The sequence below is a fragment of the Centrocercus urophasianus genome, unplaced genomic scaffold, assembly GCF_019232065.1.
Source record: "Centrocercus urophasianus isolate 14NV4802_14NV808 unplaced genomic scaffold, USGS_Curo_1.0 seq_17, whole genome shotgun sequence".
In the NCBI taxonomy this organism is placed as follows: Eukaryota; Metazoa; Chordata; class Aves; order Galliformes; family Phasianidae; genus Centrocercus; species Centrocercus urophasianus.
In genome coordinates this window covers 9,680,963-9,703,899 of record NW_024884722.1, presented here as the reverse complement: position 1 = coordinate 9,703,899, position 22,937 = coordinate 9,680,963, and the positions used below count along the sequence as shown (strand labels likewise).

Genomic DNA, 22,937 nt, shown 5'->3' with positions numbered 1-22,937 from the left:
CCAGCAGGGAGAGATCTTTAGTTAGTATGCATGGAAGCACTGGTGGAATAAAATAAGATGGCAAACAGTGACTACACCTCCCTGGAGTACCCTGTTGTGACTCCACTAAGAAGCTAGACAACTCACTCCAACTATGCTGATGGATGAAAGAAGCAGCAGTGTTTCTCTTACTTGTAGTGAATGATGGCTCCATTTGGACCAGTGCTCGATATAGTAGCAAAACTCAATTCAACAAAGTCTTTCTGTTGGCTGAAAGAAAAGATGGTGATCACTACAGCACATGCAAGAGGAATACAAAAGATGAAGTGAAACTGAGGACGGGGCACTCCATCTCAGCCATCCTCTTAGCCAAGTTAGCTGCCTGGGCAAGAAACACTTTGGTAGGGAATCCATAAAGATCCCAATCCTATCCTTTCAACAACATGGAAAGGTTTTCCACCTCTATCCTTTTCTTACATGTAAGGTTACCACTCATACTACCCAGGGAAGAGATGTCCTCAACAATTTCTTCTTTTTACTTACTTCCAGGCATTTCCAGAGATCCTGTTAGATATACACTAGAGTACCTCTCAATACTAATTTTCCATCAGGAGAGAATTAAATCAAATGCTTACATGAGCTGCTCTGTGGTAACAAAGCAATAGTCTTATACTCGAGTGTTATAACCTGCAGCACACCTCATTGCTATCTCAAAAGGAAATCAGATAGGATCCACTGGGCTGGGACTCGGACCTTCTAAGAGACCCAATTCTTCCCCCAACTCTTTCAAATGTTCAAGAAATGCTGGAGTTACGGTTTGTCCTCAGGTGAAACATACCTGCAAGTGAGCTGGATTTCTACAGAATAAAATAGTAACAAAGGAAAAAACTGCCCTCACGAAAATAAAACAGGGGATTTATTTTTTACCTGCGAAATTCCTCTGCTTTGTCTGCAGCAATTATTTCTGTCACTGTTCCCTTTGGAACCTAGTGGACAAGGATTCAGGTTGAATTAGTACACCAATAAGCAAAGAAAATGCTGCATGCTTCAGCAGCAGGACCCCCTCTGAGCATTATGAAACCCAAGCTCAAAGTGGCCCCTCTCCAGGTTTTCTGTCCTCATTCCTCAGTAACTACAAACACAAACCCAGCAGTACTGTATGTGGCATGTGAGAAGCAGGAAGCTGCTCAGGGCATGACTGCTGAACCCTGCCCAGGGACCACTTAGTACAGTATTGATTTCTCTGAGATACGCACAAAGTAACAACTCACAAGGCAACATCTCTTCAAATACAAGTTACAGAAAGTTTAAACAGTCTCATCCATTTCAACAGAATATGGTATTAGCAGAAATTTTATGCCTCTAATCTAGAGATGGAAGCAGTTGCAAGAAAAACAAAGGATGTTAAATTTTACATTAAGCACGTGGTAAATCAAAATCTGTGAGCAACTGAATCAACCTCCCCTGGATTGAACAGGCAAAGGAGGACAAGGGAGAGGTCTCACAGCCCTTGGAACAAGTTTCATGAAGCACTGAGATGTGAAAAGGCACAGTCTGGAAGGCACCAAATCATTTCCATAGGTGAATTCAACGGATGCAGACAAGCAGGAGCATACCAGCAGTGCAGCTTTACAAGTTACTATGTAACATCTGGAATTCTGTATCTTCACTATGTACTTTTAACTCAGTCTTGAGACAAATGAGTAATCTCACTTTATTTCATTTTTACTGTACATGGCATGACTGCGCCTCTCCATTCTTAAATACCAAATCTGTCCATGCTGCCAGTGCTGACAATCACTGGAATACCTGCACAGTATTGCACCAAAACAGACATTATTTTATGCTTTGCACTACTAAACCAGCACAAGATAGTGATCACCACTACATTAAGCACATTCATATCACTCCTCACCTGCTCTGGTTTTGGTCTTTGTAAAATAAACAGGAATATGTTTTCAACAAAACTTATTCAGCCTTGGATAGAAGCGTAATTGAAATTCCCCAAACCAAAGAGAAGAAACCCCACTTATTTCCCCACTTGTATCAAAGGCATTATAAAGAATGTTACAATTAGTCTACGCTAATGGAGAATTTTACTTAGCAATAATGTTTCCAACTTCAAAATAATAATAACAATAATACACACCTCCTTCTCCAACCAGTTAAAGAGCTCACACAGGGCAACAGCATCTTTAATCTGTGTTGAAATAAGCACATGAAAATGGAATTGTGAAGAAGAAAAAAAATATCAAGCCTCAGTACAAATACTGCTCTTCACAAAGCAGTTCAACCTGCAAATTTCAGAAATACAAACTAAGAAGTAACCTGGTCTTCCCAACTTCTGCATCCTTTAATTACTGAAAGTATTGGAAACATGAGGACAAATACATAAATGTTAATACAGGTTTTCAGCTGGGATGCATCTTACTCTGAAGAATCACCAAGTACTCAGCAAACATGGCTGTATGATTTTCAAGTTCTTTTATGCATTTCAGCTCATCAGAGGTAACCATGCAACACATCTGGCCATGCAACAGGGGAACATGCCCTTCTCTGCTCAGTGCTTTTTTTCCTTATTAAAACAAACACTGAAATAACAGCTAGCAGATCCCAAGAAAACAGCAATTTGAGAAAACCCCAGAACTGTCAGCTCTGCTTTCACTGGCACATTTCTTCTGTTGTGAAACCTTCTGCTTTAAAACTAACACAAAATAAACACCAGAAAATTTCAGCTCCACTGTGAACTTGTTTTGCAGGCAGCTTCTTTGCTTGAAAATGTGAAACATCCTGGGAAATCGGACTCATTTCCAGAGTGTCACAATGGTGATGCAAAAACAGAGCACTGTAAGGACATTAGCTGCTTTTGACAATCTTGGCCTGTATTTGAACCACGTGTCAATAACCACTCTATGCTCTTTAAGCCATGTTTATTCAAGTGGTAAAAATTTCAAGATTTCAGTGAGACCAGCAATAGAACTATCAGCAGAGAAAAAACATCCCTTTGAGGGCTCAGATTCTAAACACTTCAAGTCTGCATGGCCTTCCAACAGAGCAAGGTTGGCTCCTTGTGCAATTAAAATCCTGCTCTCTGCTCAGAGGGAACTCTAACCAAAAAAGATGTGTTTCAACAGCAGTAGGCAACCTTTTTTACTCTGCCATCCAAATTAGTACTTACTTTTTAATCCCAAACGCTAAAATTGAAAAGGAAAACACCATTTCTTCCCCTGAAGATAAAACAAACCTCCTGCCATGTGCAAGGAGACTCTCAAGGCTTCACTTACATGTGCTCTTCTCATGCCTTCTGTTTCCAAAGCATTCTTCACAGCTTTTGCAATGCAGATGGGGGTATACGGGGTGAGGTACCGGTAAGCCTGCAGCAGAAGGACAGGATTACTTGTGGATTAGTCAGACTATGTAATCCTACAGGTTTAATAACTCAGCCTGGCCGCAATTCATACTTTGGCAGTCTTTCTCAACCTTCAGCACTGAGATACTGATGGCATACTGGGGAATAAAGAGCAGGAACATCTCCTGACTAAAGGAAAAATCAACCATCAGGGTAATCCAGGGAACTGAAGGGTTAACAGCATGTCATGAAGCAGGATCAAGACTGGATATGCTAAATATCGTATCAATATCTGAGCTATGGCTTTCCTGTTAATGCTGTACCCTAAAGAACCAGAGACAGCCAGGGAGAAAGACCAATCCCAGGGACTCAGGGGGAATTTAAGCTATGAAAACAGATCTCAATAGCCACCCTGACGTGTTACCTTACTGATAGCATCAGGGAGCAAAGGGTACCCAGCCCAGGTACTGAGAGCTGGAGTTGAACATGGAGAGCCCCTTAAGGGTCTGGCTCTTGCAGCAGAGAGTACCAGTACTTCTAATGATCAGCAGCTCTGACAGATACTTCAATAGCCCAAAAACCACGAAAAGACTTTACAAAGCTGAGCTTTACATACTATCCTCTTCTGAAAGAAGCTTATGTCAGTGGTTTGAGACAAAGCTTTTTTATCAAGAACTAGTAACTGATCCCCTTCCACTGCGTGCTTCCCCAAACACCAGCTGCCCTTAGGTTTGAATGCTTGGCTGGTTCTCTGCATATCTTCAGAAATTCATTGAAGGTCCCTATCTGAGTTTTACCACAGTCAATATCAAAGGATGGAACAAAAGTGAAGTCTTTTGCTTCACAGTCCTCTGTTATGCCCCAACGAGGGGGATCAAAACACCTATGCAAGCAAAGCCCAAGCAACACACAGTTCTCATGCTCTCAGTACACCATCATACAAATAAACACCACTCAAATCTATAGGGAAGGTCTGGCAGACCCTCAGCAAAGACCAAATTTGCAGTTTCCAAACTCTTACATTCTTTTAGCAGGAGAGTCGCGCTACTTTAGGCAGAAACTGAAGTATCAAAGAAGCCATGGCAAAATTCTCTCAGAGCAAGGACAAGATTTTCCAACAGCTAGAGTTTGTATTAGATCAACTTGTCTTTTACAGATACCAGCAGGTTCTATTAATCTTCTGTGAAAAAGCATATTTACATGTAGCTGTAGGCAAACCCGTAAAGGGTTTGCAGATCTGTGTTTAATAACAAACTGGATTTTTGCCAATATCAATATTTGGCTTTGGTGGAAACAGGCAGCAAAGGGACTTAGAGCACCGAGGTTCTTCAAAGCACACCAGATCAGCTGCTACGAAGTGGTGTAGAACTAGTGAAAAACACCCAGCACGAGGAACTGGGAAATCTCCATCTCTGTCAGTGCTGTCTGAGGTGTTTTTAATCAAGATATTTCAGTTCCTCAGCTCCTATGCTCTACAGCATAGAGCTCCTTGAGGCAGGGCCTCTCCCCACATATACAGAGGGCATCCAGCACTGCAATGGCTGTTTGCACTGAGAAAGGGACCCATGACCCATTCCTTAATCTAGGCCAGACCTGCTGTACTTGTCCATAGGGATACCCTGTATGAATCAGCTACAGCAACTTACTCAAAGTGGAGCTATTCTATTGACACCAACTACAATACAACAAGAGGTTCTCTAATCTGAAGACAAGAGGTTAACAACGATTTATCCTGGATGCTTCACCAAATCTATGCTCAATAAAAATCTAACCTCAACAAAAGGCAGTGGGCAAAATGTCAGTGCTCTGTATTCAGATGCTACTTGCACCTAGAAACGGATTGATGGTGTCAGAGAATTTAACCCTAAGCAAAGGTAAAATATGCTTGTCTTGCTTATGTACCATGCCTTGTGGTTTGGTTATGTTTGTTTTTTAAACAAATTTGCAATTCTAAAGTAGCAAGCTTGGATTGTTTAGTAACTCAACATGAACACAGATTCTGTTTTGTGGGTCTGGTCTTCCAAGGCAACATCTGGAAAATACCCACTCATCCCTGATTCCTAGCCACACTGCTGTGTAGTGTATTTTTTCACAATATTTTTTTTAGTACATGCTGATGTAAACTGGATGATGTTCCAGAGACAATATGATCTATAGCAAACAAGAGATGAATACAAGACACATGCAATCTGACTTATCAATCTATAGCTGCTGTTCTGTCCTAACTTGAGCATCTGCTTTCATGACTTCCAGGTTGAAACGTAGGACTCCCAGACAGCCAGGTTCAAGTACAAGGGTAAGATACAGCACACAGAGCTGTACTAAAGTTATTTAGATGGTACAACTGTCCCTCAACAGATGTGCTCGCTTCGCGGACAACCAGCAGCTCCAAGTTATCTGTGTACTCACAAGGGTCTTTGCTACAACAACTCTTGTCACTCTGCCCCTCCTGTCTTTGATACAAGATATCATACATTACCCCACTTATTTCAGTGGCTTGAGGATATAAGAGGAACCACCTTCAGACACTCAGACCAAGCCAGTGCTTCTTCTCAAAAGTCCAGCCCAACTTTCCTGCTTCAATTTCTGTTCCCACCTCATACTGCTGGTCCACATAATGCTGATGCTCCAGCTATAGGCATACTGACCCGAGTTCACCCTGCTCTCCCTTTCCCTCCCCTCCCTCACTGTACTTGTCTTATCTTAAGCTGACAATTCTTTGGGTAAATCAGCTTAGTGAGTTGGAAGGGCAGCACCATCAAGAGCACCCCCAGGATTAAACAACGTCTCAATACCTCAGTATGGCTGGATGCCTTCCACTCCAGCCTGCAGCACCCTTTGCAGAGGGGAAGCTGAGGCCAGTTGCCCCTCGTTAACACCATTGCTGACCACACCGAACATAAAGTAGAAAAGCCTTTTTCCTTTGCAAGAGCCACACACCTTGGGAATGGCCTCAGTTAGAGCATAGCTGGATTTGTCACTGAGCCACACTTTCTCCTTGGGCGAGAGGCCTGCACCAACAGCCTGCAGTTCCATCAGAATAGATCCATATGGCATCACTTGGATTTTAAATTCTGGTTCCAGCATACTGTCAAGCTGTAAATGCTCCCTCACAGCTGGGTCCATCATCCGGTCACCATCAATGAAGAGCCTGAAAAAAAAAAATCAGAGCAGAGAGGTAGGACCACATCTGACAGCAGCTAATCTAGCTGGTAGGGAAGGCAGGGAAGAAACCATGCTGTTTTGGTGACATTTCAGGAGAAGGGAGTTTATCAACTATGCCTTACACTCTGCTCTCTATTGTTTTATCCAATGGCCTTCATGCAGCTGAAATTCTGCTTTGAAATTACGATGCATCATCCTGCTGAGAAGGAGCTGACAGCATTTTTGTTTGTATGACATTCAAAACGGCTGAATGCCATCAATATGCTTCAAGCAAGAGAGAGAAACAAAGTATATAATGGCTATTCCCTCATTTTTAAGGGTAACATCTCAAAATGGAAAATTTACTGTTGCTTTAAGTACTGTACTGTTTTCTGTTTTCACTGACCTGGAAAGTTCAGCTCACCCTTCACACACAGCCTGTATCAACCAACATAGGTTTTACTCCAAATGCATCTATCTAGCAGCTTGGTCATGATTCTAAAACACCTGTGCTTGCGGAAGCTCATTTTATGGTGCAGCCACAGGAAAGAAGCCTTCTGTCATAAACCAGCCCTGAACTTCACTATGTAGTCTCAGAAGCTTTGAAGCAACTCACGGCATTAGAGAGAAGTCTTCCAATACCCAGGTTAGTATTCACTCTTACCTGCTTTTCACCCAGGGCCCCAGGGTGACACAGGGGGATCAGCTGTCCTGCCCAAAGTCACCCAGAAAGTCAGCCAAAGTGCTGAGCAGCACAGCAGAGCACTTGGCTCTCTAGCTCTGATCAGTGGAAGAAAATTAACTAATATCAAAGACAAAAGGGTTCAGAAGCAACATTAAAGCATCGGAGCATAGGTGTTTTAAAAAGACAAAAGCTTCGTTGAAACAGATCTCTCAGAGAAAAATGCATCTTGGGGAACAGAAGAGGGGAATACAAGCACCTGATTGTGTTCATTCCTATGACGGCGTATGCAAAAAACACAGGATTGTACTCAACATCAGAGCCTCGAAGGTTGAAAAGCCCTGGAAAATAAGAATGCCAAGAATCACAGTCCTGGTTCATCTCTTGCAGCATTGAAGAAAACCAAAATGCAGTCAAGCAATGAGTTGCCATGAGTGCAGGCCATGGGTTCAGCTCACAGCCAGCTGTCCCTACATCCTACTGTTTTTCTGGTAATCTCAAGGTTTTGCCAGGAGATGGCACCAGAACTGCAGTTTAAACACCGTAATCCAGCAAGAAAACTAGGTTTTAACTTCCAAAGGAGGGCTGGCTGAGAACAAAGCAGGTACAGGGGAAAAAAAACAAAGTTATGGAAGTGTAAAAAAACAACAAAAAAAATTGTATTATTTGTCCTTTCTTGTCTGTGCAGTGTGGTAAGAGCTCACTTCCCAACTGCCAGAAAAGTTCAAAGTTAAAACAGGATATATTATTTCATTCCAATTCTTCTTTTGATACTAGAGGAAGGAGGGAAACAATAAGCGATACCAAAAATGCCTCTTTTTTTGGCCTCTTATTTTGGCTTCCAATATCTCAGAATGAAACTGCAGTCTTCATGTTTTTTTCCAACAAAGGTTTCTCACAACAGCATACAAAGCCAGGAGTGGAAGGAGATGTTCAGCATTTCCAAACTTCCGATTTTAGGGTCAAATAAAAACCCCAGGATATCCAATTAGCTGAAATGAGTTACTCAAGGCAATAAGACCAGCCAGCAGGACAGCTGGGAAAAAAAAAACCAGCATGTCCTAAATCACAACCCGGACTGCATTCATTGAACTGTGCAAATTCTGCCATGAAAGTAAAAATAGAGTTAGATTCTCCCCAGGGAAGGAGCGGGTCACTTGAAAGCAGGAAAGAGCCACAAAGAACTCTTTACTGTAAGGGTAAAAACTTCCTTGCTCAGCTGATTCCCAATGCAGTAAGGAGGCAATAGACTTCTTTGTAGCCATCTCTTTGTCTCCAGAAACTTGTCTGGAGTTTAATACAGGAAATTGAATTAAATAAAATTAAAGAGACCTTTCCATTCCTCCCTGAGCTTAGGACAAGAAATTAACTAGGCATGTGGCAGTAAGTTTCTCTCATGACCCCCTTTGGTCCATCTTAAAAACTCTTGATTCATAACCAAGCTTAGCTTTGCTGAAGTTATTTAATCTGAAGCCACCTCAGGGCATCAATTTATCATTAATTTAATTGGAGATGCACCTGAAAAGGTGAGACAGACAATCTCTGCTCACATAGGAATCCCCAGAGAGGAGTCATATTCACCACTCCTGTAAGTATTTCTTTCATTAAACAAGCCCTGTGCTCAGCGTCCCAGATCCAGGAGAGCCTACAGACCTCCACATGCTGGCTTCTCCTAGTGACAGTGACTTTGTGTTTTCAGTACTGGAACTAGGAACATGCCATTTTTATTTTTACTTTGTCAGATTAGACATAACATACATACATTAGCACCACACATCCTGCCAAGACTATCTTCCCACTACATCAGTCTGCGTGCTGGGATGCACAAATCCAGTAACAAGAGTCACAGGGAAATCACTGCTGTTTCTGGACATGCACCCTTCCTATGTTTGGGGCTGGGAGCCACGATGTAGAGACGTAGTTAACCTGGGGTCTCAAATACAGAGGGGACCTTCTAACAGGACCCTTGGATACTGAGCTGAAGTGATCTGGAAACAAAGGTTGACCTCTGACATTCACTTTAACCAAAGCATTTGCTAAACTCTGGAGAGGTAGAGATCAATGTAAAAATTTGTGAAGATCAGAAAGATGACTGTGAACCCCACCCCTGCTTTACGTAAACAAAGCCACATGTTGCACTGCTTTGTTTGTAGCACAGCCCCCAGAGCAGAAAACTGCCTCCGTTTTCCCATAGGATGAGGCAGCATGAAGATATTTTGCAGTCAGAAAATCTCACAGGTTTTGATGGTGTTTTTTTTTTTTTTTAGGCTGCCTAAGGCTTATATTACAACCTTACAACCTTCCCTTCTCCCAGGCTGTTACTCAAAGTTGGTGATTTGCTTGCATTTCCTAGACCAAAAATGTACTCAGGAGTTATACTGGTGTAAAAAGGCAACGCACAAAAGTACAGATTCATCATTTATAACCTTGTTTCTTAACTACACTTGATACAAGTTAACCTCTTCCAAATACACTGGCTGACATGAATGCCTCTCACTCTGTCAGGGTTCTTTCTTTCTAAGGCAGGGAGGGAATTTAATAGGAAGAACACAAAAGGAAAAGGCAAAGACTTACATGCTACTTCATCCAGCGCTGTTACTACAAACCATAGGACTTTCCTCTCAGCCATTTTTGAACGGAGGGCTACAATTTTATCTCTCCAGCTGACCCCTGCAAAACACAGTGTGAAAGGTTACAGTCACCAACTTTACTGGAGATAAGGACAGAAACACAAATGCACGGGATTCTGGAGATATTCAAAGCACACTGTTTTGCCTGCGAACTTCAGTCCTGCCTCATAACCTGATACAAACTATCTCAAACAACTTGCTCTCTCCAGACATCAATATATTTGTTTAGAAGTTATCCAGCTTCTAGCAAATGGTCACGTGAACTTTCAAGGACAGAAGAGTCATTAGTCCGACCACTTTCTCAACCTAACTACAGTGGATCATACTCTGCTCCAGTAGAGTTTTTCTCACTATTTTGTAAGACAAAACCAAAGGGAGACAGGGCAGTAAAAACAGTCCGCCTATTGGCAGTAAAGTTTCTCACCTGTGTAACTCAGGTCTAGCATGATGAGAGGCTTGCAGGGCCGCTGAGGACGGTCTGTCCAGATTGTATCAATCAAGTTTTCTTTGACAGGTACAAGATCGTGGCCAGCACTTCTCAAGACTTTGGACATCCTCTTCCACTGGTCTACCAAAAGGAAAAGACTTAAGAGGTTTGTTTCAAAGAATGCATACCAGTTGAACAACAGTCCCACTAACTGCGAGCGAGCTTGGGAACCTGGGTCTCCTTTCTTTCTAGGCTCCCCTTCCTCCCTTTCCCATAAAAGGCAAAAGAAAAACTATTTTAATTTCAGTTTCACAAATGCAGTCAGAAGCAGATAGAGAACCTTGCAGCCCAGGAGTTTCATGCTACTGCTGAAGGACTGCTAAGCTGGGAGACAGAAGACACCATAAGAAGCCACCTCAGAGAACAATATAACCATCTCCTCTACTCCTGTGCAGAATCATGTTAGATCTAAGCTAGCTGAGAGACACTGCCATGAGTCTGATTCTCTGCTCATCTGAACCAAGGAAAGATCTCCCCTGTGAACTTTCAACTGGGCTGCATGTTCTGAAGCATGAATATACAAATACTTGTTCATCTGATACAATTGGCACCTCTCCACAAATGTGTTTCCTACAGAGAAAACTGCAGAGATGCTGAAATCACCAAGCAAAAGGAGCAGAGCGAGTTCTGCTTTGGTGTTCTGGCTTGTATGTTGGCCAATGCAAGCCTCTTTGTGCTGAAGTGCCTGTGACAAGCACAGAGGAAAGGAGGTGGACTGGGACGCTGCTTTGCAAATAAGGTTACTGTAAGTCCATCGTAAATCCAGAGTTATGCAGCCAACGCACTGCTGCAAAGCTCTCACAATACATGCCTAAAACCAAAATCCAACCTATTTTGCATAATGGTTTAACTCACCACCACCTCATTTAAGCTGAAACACAGCAAAATTAAGCTGTGTATCATCAGCAACAACAGAACAGCTTAGCCAGAGAAACAAGGAAGCAAAATTAACTGCCTGGCCCAGTTATGAAATGAAGTAAAACCAACCAGCTGGAATTATGAAAGGGTCCACTCCCACCTTCGAGCCTTCTGGGAGGACGCTCACCAGCCAGTCTTCCTGAGTTGGTGTATCTTTCAGACCTTCATTGATTTAAAAAAGAGAAAAGAGGTTCAAATAAGGCATCACACTACCCAAAAAGTCTAGTCCAGACTTCTTAATGCATGTCAGCGTGCAAGAAGAGTCACAGGACCCTAAGGCAGGAGCAGGATCTGACAGCATACCTAAGACACCTCGTGTCTTAGGTACCCCTACAGCCCATGCTGTACCATGGACAAAGTGCTCAATCAGCCAGCACTTGTTCTCTGTTCCCACCCTCCCACATACCCATTTTCATGAGTGTCCAGTTGCTATCCATTTGATTTGCTGCCTGCAGGAAGTAGCGTCCATCTGTCCACATGGCTGCGTGCTGCTCAGTTACGATGGCAGTACCTAGGCAGGAAGGCAGAAACGTGAGGGTATTTAGAGGTCAGAAGCCACTGTGCAAAGACACAGACAGTAGTGAGCGTGTTTGAAAAGAGCCTAAATTCCCCTTAAAAGCAACTTGGCTCACTGTTCATAGTCCTGTTTCACTTTCACCTCTTCCCCTACACTACGGCCTTCAAAATCCTACCACAGACAGTACATCCAGCTATACAGCTTAATGAACTGCCTCAGATACATTCAACTTAGGCATATCTCATCCAGTGCAACTGGGTAAATGAGGCTTTCTCAATCTCCTGTAACAGAGAATGTGATTTCCACCTGCCTGTTGTCACACTAACATATACCATGCATCCCAACACCATCCCATCTTCTTACAGGGAGGAAGCTGTGCTCTGGTAACTTACAAGAAAAAGGTGTTACTGGGCTAGCAGAAGCAGGTATCACTTCCAGATGTCAGCTGTATCCCTTTCCCAAACATTACAGCTTTAGCAGAGATGGTTGAACAGCAACAATGAACAGAAAATTCTGCTGGTTTCAGTATTTGTCCTGTTTCACTCACTCCAGATGGAGGGATGCAGACAGACAGGAACTGAAGCCCAGATTAGCAGAGTAGTGTCTCCAAATACAATTTTTTTGTCTTCTTACTAACCTCTGCCTTCTGAAACCCCCCTTTAAAGATGCTTCAGCGTGAAAATGCATGAAACAGAAGTGTTTTCCATCAAGTGAGTTTAAAAGGTGAACTCCTGGGTAATACTTCACTCATTTGCTGCAAGCTAGGCTGGAAACACAGACTTTCCAGTACATAATAAGGGCCCAAAATAGAGAGAAAGGTTAAGAAGAGGCCATAGGGAAGGCATGAAATTAACATAGGATTATCCATTAGCATCAGCCTGCAGCCCTGAATTTACAAGCTTCCAAATGAGGTCCCTGAGCAGTACACAGGAACTGATACATGGACTCTCCAAACACATAGGCAGCAGTACTAATTAAGCCAATTTACAACTGGGAAAAAAAACACCTGAACAGATTAAAGAGACTTTCCAAAAATCACACAGCAAAGAAAGTAACATAGGGTACATCTAGGGTAAAAACTAGGTCTCTTGACATAGACCTATCCTAGAGCCAAGAAAACATCCTGTCTCAGCAAGATAAGTAAACTTTTCCACAGCGCTCAGTTTCCAAATACAACATTTTGGCCCTGTTCTTGTTTAAACAAGAGGGCTAGCTAAAATCCATCTACTACTCACCCAACACTAAAGGGCAATGTAAAAATCTGTTCTTGCTGCCTTCTCATCAGAAGAAACGAACATAGGCTGTGAGAACCACATTAAAGAGTTAACAGGATTTTACTTCGTGAGAGGTTCATTCAGGGGTCAAACATTTTCTGAAAACTTGTTATTGCACTGATATTACATAATTCCAGTGGGCAGCCAAGACATTATTCTGCAGATGCTGAAGTGAGAGGAGACCATGCAAACAAGCTGGATAGGTTTCCTTTTCCATTGTGCCTCTATGCCATGAATGGGACTATTTCTTTACAGGGGAATTCTGTAGATTAGCAAGAAACCAAGTTCTGGAAAAGTACCTGCAGAGCCATCAAAGCCAGAGATGAATGCCCGTCTGCAATCACAGGGTGCAATGTACTCGCTCTGGAAAACAAAAGAGGCAGAAATTATTTATAGCAACATGGAAAAAAATAAATCAGCTGATGACAAAATACTCTGATAAGCTTTTTTTTTTTCTCCCCCATAAAGGGTGCCACAGAAAGAAATTAGTTAAAAAAGCCTGAGCTCTACTCCATCGTAATATTTAATCCTCTGTGATTATACTGTATTTACATCCAACTGGTTTGGGGGCTTTAGTGCATTTTTTTGTTGGTGGTTTTTAAGCTGCAGTACTTTTCTCCCATAAATGTCTGTAAACACTGAAGTGCTTCAGAGTTTGCAGATGTTTACTTCACACTCAGCCTCCCCTTTAGGCAACAAACAAATGCTGCCTTTGAAGCTGCAGTGTGAAAGGAAGAGAAACCAGAAGCGTCCCTTGATCTTGAGACCATAGTAATCAGCACATAAAATCTGCAAAATTCACTATCTTCAATGAAGTCCCCTCACTAGAATTTAACAAAATTCCTTTAAGACTTTTTTTTTCCCCACAAAAACATCTAGGTGATAAAACTATGAAAACCTTAAGCCCTTTGGACCTTTCAAAAACAAGATGCCGAACCTCTCACTTCTACCCTACCTACTCAAACCCCATCTACACCAGAAACTAAGGCTTGGTGGGTAAGAGAGAAACCCAAGCCCATCACAAACACACTTCTGCAGGCACTTTTACTGGCAGCATTATGAAGAGTCTGAGAACATGCAGATACCTGCCAGTCACAGAAACGTACCTTGAAATGGCCACACATCATTTGTATGGGATTCCATTCTGGCAAGTTCGGAGGTCAGAACTGCTGAGCAGGCCTGTTCACTAACTAGCACAACTCAGCAAATCAGCTTAATCCAGACTGACAGCACTCATGTTCAAACTGCAAAACCCCTGGATTTGTACCTTACAAATGGTCTGAAACCAAAGTGGGCTCCTGAGCCCAGAAAGCTGCTCTCTCCCCAGCTGTGGGGAGACAAACACTTTGGGAAATGAGCTGAGAAACCACAGCCCAATTCTCAGGGGGTTTTAGCTCCTGCTGTGATAGATATTGCATTTCTTGGTCTCTGGATATGACTATTTTTAAATCATCTTCTCATAAGATAATACTCCCTTCAAATCTGCTCCTCTTCACTGTTCTCCTAAAGAAAAGAGAGGATTCAAAAGCACAGGAGTGAGAAGCACAAATTGCAGTTTTCCTCAATCACTAGCAGCCAGTATTTGATTTCGGTCTCCAATCACCCCAACATCAAAACCCTTGCAGAACAGCCACGTCTCTCCTCTCCTAGGAGGAGTTATCACCAGTCTCCACTAACCTGCTGAAATGGAGTCTTAGAAAAGCAAAACCCACGGCCCAAAAGAGGATCTGGCTGAGCAAGTTTTTGCTCTTGACAGCCCAACAAGAACCCTGGGATTACACACAAGAAATCCCCTATTTTATCTGACCACTAATAGGAAGAAATAGGGCAGGTATCAAACTACAAGTGCCTCCAGCCCTGCAGCAGTCCCACTCCCTGTGCCTCTTCCTGTTCAGCCCCCAGCAGGCTGTCACACACACACAGCAGCTGCAGGAATGAGAAGGTCCACAACATCCCTCAGGCTGGGATGATGCCCTCCATGCACTTCTAGGTGATGAGGCAACCCAACCAGTGCACCACTAACTCTCCTCAAAAGAACAAGGGAGACATCAGTAGGCAGAGGACAAAGCCATTTCAGGAAGACAGTCAAATGCCAGTTCCTGTAGGCACCCATCTCCCAGCAACAGAACAGGGTGAGGCTGGACTGAAGAATAACCTTTCATTTCAAAATTTCCTAACAACTATTCACCCTGTGCACCTCTACAGCTCCTCAGCTGGGGTATCAACTCCCCAAGGGTCCAACACCTGCATGAAATGCTGGACATTTCCCAATATGCATTATATCATAAAGATTTCCAAAAACAGACCAGTGACTTATCTTCCTTTTCTCTTAACCAACACAGCAGAGAGAGACTACAGGCTGGTTTACTTGTCTATCAGTTTTAGATCTGCTAAAAGTTGTTTAAACTAAAAAAGGCTTGACTGAATGGGAGACATCTCATGCTGTGTCATTCACACACAAACCCAGAGAGTTTTAAGAGTTTACAATGAAGTGGACAAGGTTCAGGAGGGCTTATGAGGGATCTGGAGGGGAAGAGGGTTCATTCATCTGTCAGTTTGAATTCCTGCACTCCCACCTGTTCTATTCCATGCAGCAACCCCCACTGTGCAAAGATGAGCCCATACTTTGCACAAGCTAAAATTACAAGGGGAACACCTGCGTATGCCACACAAAGTACAGGCCACAGCAAGGTATTTCCCTGGGGCTTGTCTTGCAGCTCCCATGGCCTTCAACCTGGACTTTCTCAGGTTTTTTGTGGCTGCTCTCCTCCATGCCTGTCAGTCCCAAATGTGCAGACAAAATGGGGGCTGCATCAAGGAGGCCCTCAACCAAGCCAGGAAGAACCTAAAGAAACAAGTGGTGCTTATCACCAGTCTGCATGGCTGTTCTTAACATCTAAAAACTTATTCTGCTCAGGGCATTCTAATGTCAACCAAGAATAGCAATGAAAACTGCAGTTCACTGGCCTTAGTGCTACCACACCAATGCCATTAAAGAACACAACCTGCTGTGTGCTTGGAGGGAGCTCAGTATTTACTGCCAAAAGCCTAACTGCATCAGTAAGATCTGGAACAGGTCAGTACAACCTGTGCACAAGCCATATCCTCTTTTGCTTTATAGCTCTGCTGATTCCTCAGCTAAGAACACGTATTTTAGAGGAGCAGAAGACTGCATCTCTGCCAATCCAAACACAGTGACCTGAGCTGGGTAGGTACCTCCTTGATCTGGAAGATCAGCCAGATGTGACCAAATTTGTTTTCACTGAGTCAAAACCTGAGGTGTGGAAGCCAGACCCAGGTTAGCTGTGACTAGCTCAAAGTCCAAGCTTCAATATAAACATTATTCTCTCCCATTAAGGAGGAAGTTCCACAAATCTCTGAATATCCTCACAGGATAGACTCCAGATTCAACATCAATTAGATAATTCAACATAAAAATGGATACTGCATTTACAACTGCAACACCCCCAAAAGCTTAGACAAGTTTTCTTAGCAGAGCCACAAAGAAAATAAGTACCTCACTCCCAAAAGCACAGCATTTCATTCCTTCACACTCCTTTGACAACTCAAGCACAATACTCACAAAAGCAAGCAGGATTTTTTGTACAGACTTCAGCCTACTTTTGGCTCTTCTTTCTTAACAGCCTTTGGACTATCCAAACTTCCAAGGAAACACCTCCTTCTAACTTAATAGCAGCACCAAAATTTCAAAAAAATTTCAAAAAAAAAATTCAGAGGAGCCAAAATTAACTGCTGGCTACAAAAGCCACAAACCCAAAGTATTAAAAGCCTTGGGTAAGCCAGAAAGAGCCAGCTGTGTGTGAGAAGCTCTGCAGGTCCTTTATCTCCTCACACAATTAAGCATGGACACCAGAGGAAAGAGCTGGTGGCAAGCCTCCAGGCAGCAATATAGCCTAAGCCTTTTGGCATTGGCTGGAAAACCAGTATTAAAAGCATTACAAAAGTCCAAATATTCCCAGTGACAGTGGTTACTAACAAAAGTTAATCAGCAATTTGTAGCATCAGTCCAATTCAGGAATTGGAAACCAAAATGGGAATGTTTCCCCTGGTCTAAAACCAGTGTCAATACCACAGGAGGGAAATCCCTCTTTGTTGATATGGATCCCCGGGTAGCATCAACAGCTGAGAGAGGCAAAGGCAGGAAGTAACTCAGGCTACAGGGAGGAAAAGGCTCAAGCTCAGGTATCATCAAGCCACAGTCTTCTGAGTCACAGCCTGTAAAGTTCCTATTTGCATACAGGAAACAAAGACTTGCTTGGAACACACAAAAGCTGCAAATCTCAGCTCATCACAAGATATCTGGAATCAGAAAGGCTATTCTGGGATTACCAGGTTTCCACCTATGCTTAAATCTGCAGCAATTCCTAAACCTCACAGACAGACAGAATCCTGCACTAGCCAGTCAAGAGGCACCAAAATCAGCAGCTTTTAGTAATCATTTCCATTTAGATAGATTCATTCTGCAAAGAAACCTGATCAACTTGCCTAGCAGGAAATAGCAACATGGGGTTCTCTACTTAACTGCATTCTGTCAAGGAAAAAGAGAGCAACAGAAAAACCCAGAAGTCCTGAGGGTCACATTCTTCAACTCACATGACAGCACTTAACATCTAGTGAAATGATACCAGAGTTATATATGGACAGAGGCAGCTTGAGGCAGGAATGTAGCAGACAATAGCAGCTGCAGAAAGCGCCTCCCCTCTACCTGCCCAAGTTTGGTCTCCATAATAGGAAACATGATGCTGCACATACGCTCCCAGGGCACAGGCAAGTCTGGACCCAGCACACCTCAGTGCCAAGTCAAGGGCAAAGGTTCTGACTGAGTTGCATTTTGCTCTAGTACACCCTAGGATAAAAGAGAGCTTTGGATGTGAGCCAGAAAAGCTTCAGGTCTTTTGTTTCCTGAAAACGGCTGAGAAGGAAAAAAAGGCCTTAGCTGTTCTTAGGTCTCCAAACAGAGCAGACATGAGTAAGACAAGCAAGCAAACAGGCTGGGGAGGTAAAAAGCAGGTCAATAATTTAAAAATAATGTCATGAACTACACGAATCAAGAAAAACAGTGGAAGCAGCACACAAAACAGCTGCCACCACGGGTTCCCATGCTGAGCCACTCCTCTTGTCTTTAGCACACAGAACTGTCAGATGCAGATCAGACTCCAAAGGAAAGTGTCATTGTGACATCCTCTTTTCCTGCCTCTCCCAAGGGCTCTCTGCATAGGATCTGAAGAGCTTTATCATAAAGCAGCAAATTCCAGCAAGAACTGGATCTAGCAAAGGGAAAGTTCTGCAACCACCAGATATAAGAGAATGTTTTAGTCAGGAGGTGCTAACGGGGAAACTAAAGCCCAGATAATGCTTTTTCCTCCTCACATAAATCCATACTTTCCACCAGTCAGGATGGGGACAGCAAGTGCTCTGGCAAGCTCTCTTTTCTCCCCGGAGACAATATGATGAGAAATTGCTGGTGGAATATCCAGGCTGATTTGTTACAAGAACATAAAAACTTCAGTCTCTTGAATAGATTCCAGAAACTTTTTCCAAAACAATGGTTCTCAGGTTACTCAGGCTGTTACTCTAGAACCATGAGAGTTAGTGAATGAAGGATGATTTTTGTTATCCCCGGCAAGAAAAAGTAAAATCATTCCCATAATTCATCCATCCATACCTGGTGAGCATCTCCGGAGGGCACTATGTAGGCTTGCACAGGCTCCTGGACATACCTAGGACTCTTCATGACCTGCCGCAACTGCTTCAGCAGTTCTGTTGTAATTTTTGGACTCATCTTCCCACCTGAAACTAAAACAAAGCACAAAACCTCAGAGCTTCTTCAGCCATCTCAGGACACTCACACACATGGGCTGGAGGCAATAACCACTAAAAACTCCAGAAACTTCCTTTGAGGACAATAGTGCCAGCATCACCTCTCTCTGCCATGGTGTCAACTTTACTCACATCTCTTGAAAATGAGAGTTCAGTCAGAGCCCAGCAAGTCAAAACCTGGACTGCCCTACTAAGGCTCTTTACAGTCTGGTAAAAGATAGGGTTGCTGGTGCCATGAAGGGGTTGCATGTGTTTTGTTACATGTGGGTTGCAGCTTGGCAAGCTTAACAGCACAGATACACCTAACAGCTTGAGGAGCCCTGTGACAGCCAAGGAATAGCACATGATGCTGAAGGTCCCAAATCCCCACATATCAGAAGTAACCCCACACACAGGAAGAAACTTACAGTCTTTTCACTCTGGGGGTAGAAATACTGTGACTTACATGCCACAGGAGCACATACTGCTGGGAGAGCAGGCCATGCATTTTGTCAGAAATGGACCACTTAAGAAAGCAGTTTTTAAAACTGTCACTATAGTCCAGGATTTCATATTGGACTGGGGATCAGATCAACTCAGATAGAAGAAATCTGTTCCCAAGGACAGAAGAATTTCACTAGGTGCATTCACCTCTGGGCTGCAGGCCAGCTCACACAGCAGGAACACAACTGTAATAGGAGGAATGGCCCACTGAGCTCCTATAGGTGACTGCAAGAGGACTTAAGGCAGCTTAAAGGAACCTTCTCTAAAGACCTTTGGCAAAAGCTCCACAGAATTCAGCTGGGACCCAGCAGGAAGGAATGGGGCACAGGTGGATGGAAGGGAAAACAAGGACACGGGTCAATCACAACCCCTTGTTGTGATTCTGCAATAGATGCGTCTTCGGTAAGGCAAGGAACGTCAACCTCTCAATTTGCTACCCAAAAATTACAAGTAGCTGAAGCCTGCTGCGAGCATCATGCAGAGATGCAGGAAGCCATGCTGCTGTGCTGGCAAGGAGAAGGCTGCAGCAGCAGGCACCTGCTCACTGCAAAGGATGTGCAAGCTGTGCAGGAGGCTTGGCCTGAACGGCTATGAAGATTAAGTAACTTGAACATCTTCAGAGATCGTCTCCATTTTCTTCACTCATGTCTCCCTGTCAGTGCCTAAGAAAACAAAAATCCCCTTCCCAGTCCTCTACCCATTTCTTTCTCATTTTTAAGTACAGATGGGATCTTGTAACTTTAATGCTACCACATTCCGGGGCAAGGTGAATAAGCTCGGTGTTCCCTGAATGTCATGCTAGGCAGTATTTCATTCTGACCAGTTTGTTTATCAACTCACTTCACAGCCATGTCCACAAACAGATTATAGATAGGAGAAGCAAACAATATGCAGGCCTCAAATACTTTTTACTTATCCATGCTCTTAACTCTATTTACACCTCAGTAGCTAACAAAATACTTAAGAAACATTATGGTCCTGTGCCAAAACACAGTAAGGTACAGTCTCTGTTCCGTGATGTTTTGTCATCTAAACAGGAATGCTGCCTCTATTCCACAGAATCATCGAAAGGCAATGTGATTTGACAAAGGCCACACAAGTTCTTGGCTGTGACCAAGCCAAGAACTGAATCAAAATCTGCTGCTTTCAGGTGTAAAGATCTCAACCTGAGTCCACCATTTACACCTCTCAGCACAACAGCTTCTCAGCGCACCAGATATGTGAGACAACCCAGCTGACCACAGATACTGTTTTTCAAAATCCAGAGCACAAGAAGCAAATAAAGATCATAAGTCACCCTTCTCCACACCATCAAATTGGTAACTTGACCACAGTGCTTTCATTGGGATTAGATTATACCTCAGATTTATTTCCAAGACAAATTTTATATTTTATTTTCGCAGTTTGCAAGCTACTCTGAACTGTACTGTGATCATTTTCGTCTGTCCTCCATAACAAGTTCCCATAACATTCCATAACACTGATGCTGATTTATGTTCAGAGAGAGAAAAAACACAGAGGTTAAAGAGCAACAAGGACACAGCTTTCTTTCTAGACCTGTGCTTTAACCCCAGAAGCCAGAAAGTCTCATTTGAATAGGCAAGGAATGACAAGGCTTTTCTTTTTAATAAAGCCCCTTGCTGACAAGCCACGATTTTGTATCAAGTAAAAGGAATGAGGAAAAAAAAAATTAAAAAGCATTCTTGCTGTTGAAAGATTCACTTGCAATGCTAAAACACAACTAACCCAGAGCAGCAAGGAAAACCATGCTAAGAAGCTATTTTCCCTGAGATCTTCGGTTGTCACTCACTCTGATCCTCGTATAAATTTTAGCAGGTGGCCTTTCCTTTCATAGCCATAATCATTACCCTGCTTGAAGCTAATACAGCTTCTCTATCATTATTTAACCATTTCAGCAGTTAAGACCAAGCAGAGCTCAATAAAGGTCGCAGGGCACAGTCTCATTCCCCGCCCTACCTTTTCTAGAGATACCGGACCACCCCGTTACCTGCCCACGCTGCTCCCCACGTCCGGACTCCTCTTGCCTCCCCTCACACCAAACACCATTCGGTAATTTGCTCAGCCTTAGAAACGTGCCTGAGAAAGCAAAGGGCAGAAGTGAAACGCAGCACAACCTTCGCACCCCATAAAGCACTCTCATCCCAAGCTGAAAACACACCGGGCCTCGTGATTAAATGCTCTGTGTTTTTACACGGGTTTGTTTCTGCAACCGCTCTGAGAGACCGCTCCTCGTTTTACGGAAGGGAACGCTAAGGCCGAGCTGCAGCAGGCCGTGGAACGCGACCTATATACTACACACCAATCAGCCCCCGGGGCACAGGCCGGCTCCAAGCAGAGATGCGGCACCCGCGCCATGCCTCCGCAGGCCGCGGCTGACAGGCGGGGCCCGGCGAGCGCGATTAAGGGGGCCGCGCCGTGCTCCGGCCCGCCCAAGCCCCTCCTGCCGCCCGCCGCCCCGCTCAGGCCGGGCCCTGCCACCCCCCTCACCCTCACCTGCTGCCGTCCCGCCCGCCGGCCGCACCGCGACGTCAGCGCCCACGTGCGCCGCCGCGGGCCGCCGCCGATGACATCACGGGAGCGCCGGGTCGCGGTGCGGCGGAACAGGGCGCGCGGCTGCGCAGTGCGGTTCCGTCCTCGCGGCAGCGCTGTGCCGGCGCAGCTGCTTCGTGCTTCTGCCGTAGTGCTCGTGGCGTGCTCCCGCTGCTGTGCAGAATGTGCTGGTCGGCTCTGTGTCTTGGACGCAGGTCGGAGCGCGGCGGCAGAAGGCTCAGCCCATCCCCAGCCACGCGCGCTAACCCGTATCCGTCAGTGCCCTGCTGCCCTTTTCCTGAGCGCCTCCGGGCGCAGCCCTTCCACTGCTCCTGCGGCCCGTTCCCCTGCATCACCATTTTGGAGAATAAATGTTCCTCGCACCTACCCTGCTGCAACCTGAGGTCGTTCTCTCACGTCCTATCCAGGAAGAGAGGCCGACCTGCCCTTCACTGCAACCCCGGGGAGAGCAGGGAGCAAAGAGTGTGTGCTCCATTGATTTCTCTCTGCTTTGGCCCCGGCTCAGGGCAGAAATAACAAGCACCACTGTGCACAGAGCATTGATGTGGTATTGACGTCTCCCTGTAGTTCGAAATGAAGTAACCCGCTGCTAAAAGCACCTTACTGCTTTGTGTTGGTGAGAAAATTTGGCCACACTTCTTCTGGCTGTCTTCTGATTAAGATCTTGATTTAACAAAGGTTGAAAGGAAAGCACTCTACATTCTGTGGTTCTACAATTCCCATCTCCCCAGAATGTGCTAAAGAAAGCAGAAAACAGAAGGTAAATATTGACATGTGTAAGAGCTACGTAGTTGCCATTATGCCCCTTAAGACATGCTGTGAAAGCTTCAGTACCCAGAGGAGACTTCTAAGGGCTTGCCGAACATTAAAATTCAGGTTAATTTCCTTCCCTTCCTGGTAAAATTAATGATGGCAAACTGATAAGCATCCTGTGTAGGAACTTCATTGCAGAAGATGATCATCTTGTAAGAACAGATGTATAGGGGTCAAAAAGCATTTTGCAGACATCTGATTAAGCTAGTGACAAGTCCTCTGCAGCAGGCAGCACCCAGCCCATTTGAC

General features: G+C 44.1%; 1 protein-coding gene across 2 annotated transcripts in view; it reads right to left on the bottom strand.

Moving 5' to 3' along the window:
• Positions 1-21,861, bottom strand: part of XPNPEP1 (X-prolyl aminopeptidase 1) — a 29,532-nt gene extending 7,671 nt beyond the window's left edge. The window contains exons 1-14 of one of the 2 annotated variants that reach the window (XM_042818233.1): positions 21,819-21,861; positions 21,313-21,401; positions 18,667-18,797; positions 13,280-13,343; positions 11,596-11,700; positions 11,259-11,351; positions 10,209-10,352; positions 9,729-9,824; positions 7,414-7,495; positions 6,269-6,479; positions 3,264-3,353; positions 2,129-2,179; positions 907-965; positions 172-249 (exon numbers count right to left, since the gene is read on the bottom strand). In XM_042818233.1, the coding sequence (XP_042674167.1) occupies positions 172-249; positions 907-965; positions 2,129-2,179; positions 3,264-3,353; positions 6,269-6,479; positions 7,414-7,495; positions 9,729-9,824; positions 10,209-10,352; positions 11,259-11,351; positions 11,596-11,700; positions 13,280-13,343; positions 18,667-18,783 (1,190 nt within the window). In that variant the 5' untranslated portion in view covers positions 18,784-18,797; positions 21,313-21,401; positions 21,819-21,861. Of the gene's footprint in view, positions 1-171; positions 250-906; positions 966-2,128; positions 2,180-3,263; positions 3,354-6,268; positions 6,480-7,413; positions 7,496-9,728; positions 9,825-10,208; positions 10,353-11,258; positions 11,352-11,595; positions 11,701-13,279; positions 13,344-18,666; positions 18,798-21,312; positions 21,402-21,483; positions 21,633-21,818 lie in introns of those variants that run through there. The other variant, XM_042818234.1, reaches the window with a different exon arrangement.
• Positions 21,862-22,937: the final 1,076 nt, after the last annotated feature.